The sequence below is a fragment of the Mytilus edulis genome, chromosome 1, assembly GCF_963676685.1.
Source record: "Mytilus edulis chromosome 1, xbMytEdul2.2, whole genome shotgun sequence".
NCBI classification, from domain to species: Eukaryota; Metazoa; Mollusca; class Bivalvia; order Mytilida; family Mytilidae; genus Mytilus; species Mytilus edulis.
The window spans coordinates 101,050,963-101,057,114 of record NC_092344.1 but is presented as its reverse complement, the minus strand read 5'-3'; the positions used below and the strand labels follow the sequence as shown (position 1 = coordinate 101,057,114).

Sequence of the window (6,152 nt, the reverse complement as noted above, 5' to 3'; positions counted from 1 at the left end):
GTCCTTAATGAGTATGGCTTTCTTGTCTTGTCTGTTTTGTCTTCCTTGTTAGTGGAACTAACTTGGTTAAATTTTCCTTCGATTGTAATTAAAAGAGTTTTTATAGAACAAGAATTAACACTTGTTGCCATTTTATATTTTGAATTGATGCTTAAAATCAATTCTCCAATAAAAGTGGAACGTACACAACGTTCCGAGCACATCTGATAATAAATTCTTTTAAAATTTGACTGAAAGGGTCGACAACTATTCTGTCGATAAAGTTATTACATGCAATATTTTGCATTCATGCAAGTTTCCTCATAAAAAAAGTGATATTTGGAATTATAGTCGGTATTTTACATCGTTCTATATCTAGTGCTTTTCAATGTTTTGCTTACTATTTGCATCAATTTAGTTTATGCTGATGTTTGTTCGCATGCAAGACGTTCATGGTTATGTAATATTTTTCAGTCCTGGAAACAATTGTATACAGTAACATATAACATACATCATATAAGCTAATGAGTAGGATTTAATATAATTGATGACTCATTTTATCATACAAACTAATAAATTATTATTTCTTTCCTGATATATGTCAATTGAACATGTTATATGCCATGTTTAATAATATCAAGTTTTGTGACACCTTTAATATTCGTTCCGCTTAAGCATACGTAAATTATAATTTCCAAAACATATACAGCATCATTTTTCATTAGCTTAACATAATAAACTGTTTTGAAGAATTATTGCAATATCAAATTATAAAGATATGAGAAGATGTGGTATGAGTGCCTATGAGACAACTCTCCATCCAAGTCACAATTTGTAAAAGAAAAAACACTATATGTATGAATAACATTTATCAAGAAAAGTTTGAAGGAATAAATCACACTTTATCATTTCGTTCCGTTCGAAGTATTATTCTTGATTTAACTTTACCAAGAACACTCTTAGGCTTGGAATATCAAGTTTTTCTTTAAAATTGAAGAAAGACAATAAACATTAATTAAATAGAAATAAGAAAAACATTAAATTATATTTTCCCATAAACCAAAGATAGGACAATAACAACTTTAAAAAGGTGGTCATATCGATTGAACATTATGGTCGATGTTGTGGCGTCAAAATGTCATGAATGTTAGCTATGAAAATTTTGGTCTTTCAGCTTCGTTCTCAATCGATTATATTACCTCAGGTTGCATGTCTACTAAAATTCGCTTGTTGTATTATTATTGTTTATTTTAAGGTCAATGGGTTAACTGATCAAAGATGTTCGAAAGGCCCTGATCTGTCATTTTAAAGACTGCAATTAAAGCATAACAGTAACTTCGTTTCTTGTCTAGAACAACGTTTGGCACAAAGGAAAAATATACCAAGAGAGGACAATCAAATAAAATATCAGTAACAGTAACAGTAGTATACCGCTGTTCAAAAGTCTTAAATCGATTGAGAGAAAACAAATCCGGGTTACAAACTAAAACCGAAGGAAACATATCAACTATAATGGGAAAAAAACGAAAAATCATAAATAAAAAGACAAAAGAGAAAGACATAAACATGCCCATGAAAACAAATGAAAAGCAAGAAAAATCCAACAAAAAAAATGGTGTGGATTCGAGTTTTTAAATGAAGACAACTATCCGTCAAAATATTCGTGGTGGTGATCGTAAAAATTGTGTAGTGTCATTTTCGGTCAATATTCCATTCCTTGCAGCACTTCTTGGGTGGTTGAGGAACGACCCAATTTATTAAGTCTCTACGCTATACAATGGGACACAGGGTATGTTACTGCGGGGAATAGTCTGTTTACTTCTTTTGTTGATGTTGATTTGTAAGATTTCTGTATTATCCTATTGAAGCTTGTCTTTCCAATGTATTCGGTAAAGTCTTTTATCAGACATTTTCCAATGTTTAAACAAAACGTTCCAACACCCATACACGTAGAACACACTTTTGAATAAATTATCTTTAACTTTGATTTGAAAAAAAAAACTTCTTAAAAGTGTTATAAGGAGTTTAGCGGATCACCATTAAACTAAACAACTTTAACTTCCCTATAAGTTAAAATTGTAAACAATATTCAAGAATAATTTTACCTCATAAATCAAGCGTTTATTTTTATAATAACTTTAAATATGTTTAAAAACGTCTTCCTTGTGTACAAATGCGAAATATATTAAAAGGGATAACCAAACTGTAAAAGGTTTTACGAAACTCCTTCCGCTTACAACTAATAAAAATAGCAGGACCATTTAATTCTTTTCCCGTTCACAGGTTAAACAATATTTCACTCTCCGGTTGATTCCTTTGCAATCTGGCGTACAAAATAGTAATACTAGTATTTATGATGAGTTTATTTGCTCACATATAATCAATTCGTAACAACATATTTTTTATCAAAAAATATATATAAAGACAATATAAACAATAACAAGATAATCAAATGAAAGAACAACGAGTCATGAGTATTATATTTCTACAAGTTCGGATGAGAAATCGACTGCTTTCGACTATCACTTAGTTAGGCATGAGTATTATATTTCTGTAAGTTCAGATGAGAAATAGTCTGCTTGCGATTTTCACTACTAGGGATGCTCGTATGCTGAACCACAGTGCACATGTATAATTGACATCTGAAATGTAAAGAATAAAATATTATTGATACTGGACAAAATTGAAACATATGGTGGTGATCTATGAATCTTTATGTACAAATGTGTTTACCCTTGAGTATTTGAAAAAGTCTTAATTTAAAAAAATGTTTTGTTTCCGTACATTGTAAATGTGTAATTATATTTCACTGTTATAATTGATTCTCATGCAATAAAAGTGTTATCTCAGTTTTAAGTGACGGTTTTCATAATCATTTGTATTGTAATTATAAGATGTTATTAATTTTCTTTTAACTTAACCAGGTTTTTTTTATATACATGTATATCAGATCTTGATCCTTTTTAAACGTTAATCATATACAAAACACTTAGATATATAATCCATAAATCTATATACTTACAATGGACAATGATGTTGTAAGATTTAGTGATGTTCAATGTTCTGAGATCAATCTATATCACCTAAGACTAGAATAGAGATTCTGCTAGTTATCCATATCCAGAATCAGTAGCAGAATATTGGACCACTGTTTTGGGAATTCTCTGTTAGAATTCCTGCGTAGTTTGCATTTCCACATTACTACTTTAACTTCAGTGGTCACTGTTTAATGATAGAGTAGACATACTTTGGGGCATATTTGTTTCTCTCCTGTTAACACCATCTATACTTTCCGCTACAGAGTCTTTGCTCACGCCATACAGTCTCTTGGTTTTTATTTCTTCTATTGTTTCATTCAATGTCATTAGTTGTTTCATCAATGATAAGTCTTGGTCCACAAGCGAAGCCTGGAAATAACATTTCATAGTTTTTATTTAAAGGGAATGATATAGCAAGATTCAGTTTACCCGATGACTCATTATCTTAAGAAATTATATATATATATATATTTACATTTACAGTGCTTTAAATAGATCCATACATGACTAAGGTTTAAATTTGAGACATATTGATAACGAAAACACTTGTGTGTTATAACGACCAGGAAAAGAAGACATTTCAACCAAATTTTTCAATGTTCTTTCATTTATTTTTCAATGCAATTATTTATATATTCTTTCATAATCCTATTTTAATTACATTACGTATAGATGCTTGTACGTTACAAAGTATGCAAAATACGAGTTCGAAAAGGTTGGCAATAGAAAGCAATTGTCATTTTTAAATCTGTAAACTTCATTTTTTCTGTTATTAGCTTTGTTTTAAATGGGAAATCTATAACAGCTGGTAGACTTTATTAAAAATATAAAGAATGAAAAAGTAGATTGACCATAACAAATACAAGATAAAATATAAGTATAAGTAAACTATTTGTATTGACTCACCATTTCTTCTCGTAGCTTATCCATAGCCGTAGAAAGTGAGGTTCTTTTCCCTGTACCGACATTCTTTTCACTATGTTCATTAAGTGATTGCTTGAAATCTTCTGACGCCTTCTTACGATTCAAGTAAAATGATCTACAATTATTTTGTAGATCCACATTTTCTTCATATTTGTCCACAGTAATATCAGGAATATTCTGATTCGACATGCTTAATTCCAAAACCATGTTTATAAGTATACGTGTTGTAGATCTTTATAGTTTAAAAGCAAAATTAAATGATTTGAGCATTACTTTACAAAGTATTTTTATAGTTAAAAGCCTACACTCGATTGTTCTGATTGGTTAAAACTTACAGGTAAATATTATGTTCATGGTGGAGTAAGCAAACTTACGGTATTCCACTCTATGTAGGACAAATGCTTTTTGACTACGACAACTTGTTTTTACTTCCTTGGCTTGTATCCAATAGCTGTAAATCTAAATTTATCACATGATGGCAAATAAAATTAGGAAAAAATACTTTTAATAGTGTCACCATCTGCTAAAAAAGAGGGACGAAAGATACCAGAGGGACAGTCAAACTCATAAATCGAAAATAAACTGACAACGCCATGGCTAAAAATGAAAAAGACAAACAAACAATGGTACACATGACACAATATAGAAAACTTAATAATAATAAGCAACGCGAACCCCAGATATCATTCATTTGAGACTTTTTGCCAATCAGAATAACACAACGGATGTATTTGTTCCTTGAAATGTGTGGTTATTGTCATAAATGGATAAAACGTTACATGACTCGAGCATAAAATTAATTTTTTTTAAATATTTGAGCATAAACTTTAAAAGAAAAAAGATATTGATCAAATGTGATTTTTGTGTTTGCTTATTTTTAAGGTTATAAACTGTTGTACAGAACCTTCTTACATTATATACCTCTTCGTTTTAGTATTTTTTTCAGTTCTGTAAATTGACTAGTTACAATATAGTTGTCTTTCCCAATTATTTTTTTGGACAAGTGTCTGACTATTAATGACGACTTTACATTGCATTCATTGAAAATTGGATTTTTTTCTGATTGATATGGTAGTCTAAGATAAATTATTTTTCATTAGTTGTTATAGGCTTTGAACTAGCTTTTAGTAACTGTGAGTACTCTCATATCTGTATTTTTTGTCTTTGTGATTTTGTTTGCTGTGTATCGATATGAGTTTGGCACTTTTCGACGGATTTTTAGTTTGGTAAAGTGTACATTTGCGAATCAAGATAAACGTAGAAATGTACAAATAAATAGAATTTTTATACATATTTTACCAAATATTATAAATCCTTGTCCTGCTTATTCATACAGATAATAAAAGAGGATTTACTGTTATAAGGATACTGGCAAAGCAAATAGTTCAGAGCTACAAAAGAACACTTATTTTAGTATAAGTAAGCTACAAATATTTTCAATAATTCTGAAGTCCTGTTTGTTGATATATAAGCAATATCACACAATACAATTATATTTTCATAATATTGTGAAACTGTGTTTGCCTTCATAATAAATATGTTTGTTGTTACAAAGTATTATATGCCTTTTAAAACGTTTTCACCTTTATTTATTTTCGTTAATTATATTTAAAACCCTATTCGAAGCAATTCTAAATTTAAGTCATTTTTATTAAACTGTTTCATTTATTCCATTATTCACTCAGTGGTAACTACAATCTAGATTGAGCAGGTGACTTTTATCAAAAAAAAGTTAGCTATGTGCATTGAAATACGTACCATGCTTATTATTATTAGTTTGGATATGGTCAGTGTCAGATGGTAAATGTAGCCCGTGATTCTAATAATGATATATATTTGGGGCAAACATTTACAGATTTTAAATTGCACAATCGTTTAATAGCTAAGGATGTCCCTCTGTCGGAGAAACTCAATAGTATCTATGACCATTTAAAATTCAAGTCGTGTTGGATTTGTGCTCTAAACAATTTTGTGTATTTTACTTTTATACATTGAAATCATTGTTTGATATCATATGTTTTCGAATAAAGTTTTCGGCTTATTTCATATTTTGAAATGAAGGAAACTATCTAGATTTAGAATTTGACACCTCATTATAAGGGAATATTATTTGTCTTAACTGTTTGTGTTCAAAGCCTGATTGTCGCGGATTTTTTTTTTCTTTTTCATATGTTATTACACAATAAAATAATCATATCTTATATAAATGTC

General features: G+C 29.4%; 1 protein-coding gene across 1 annotated transcript; it reads right to left on the bottom strand.

Moving 5' to 3' along the window:
- Positions 1-2,324: 2,324 nt before the first annotated feature.
- On the bottom strand, positions 2,325-4,205 carry LOC139498241 (uncharacterized). Its single transcript, XM_071286613.1, has 3 exons — positions 3,924-4,205; positions 3,002-3,386; positions 2,325-2,621 (listed from the first exon to the last, which is right to left on the bottom strand). Exons 1-2 carry the CDS (start codon positions 4,146-4,148, stop codon positions 3,192-3,194), a joined length of 420 nt encoding a protein of 139 aa, XP_071142714.1. The 5' UTR covers positions 4,149-4,205; the 3' UTR covers positions 2,325-2,621; positions 3,002-3,191.
- Positions 4,206-6,152: the final 1,947 nt, after the last annotated feature.

Coding starts and splice junctions, on each gene's coding strand:
- LOC139498241 (XM_071286613.1), bottom strand. CDS start 4,148: ATGGTTTTGGAATTAAGCATGTCGAATCAGAATATTCCTGATATTACT. Junction 3,387..3,923: donor ATAAGCTACGAGAAGAAATG/GTGAGTCAATAC, acceptor TGTTATTTCCAG/GCTTCGCTTGTGGACCAAGA.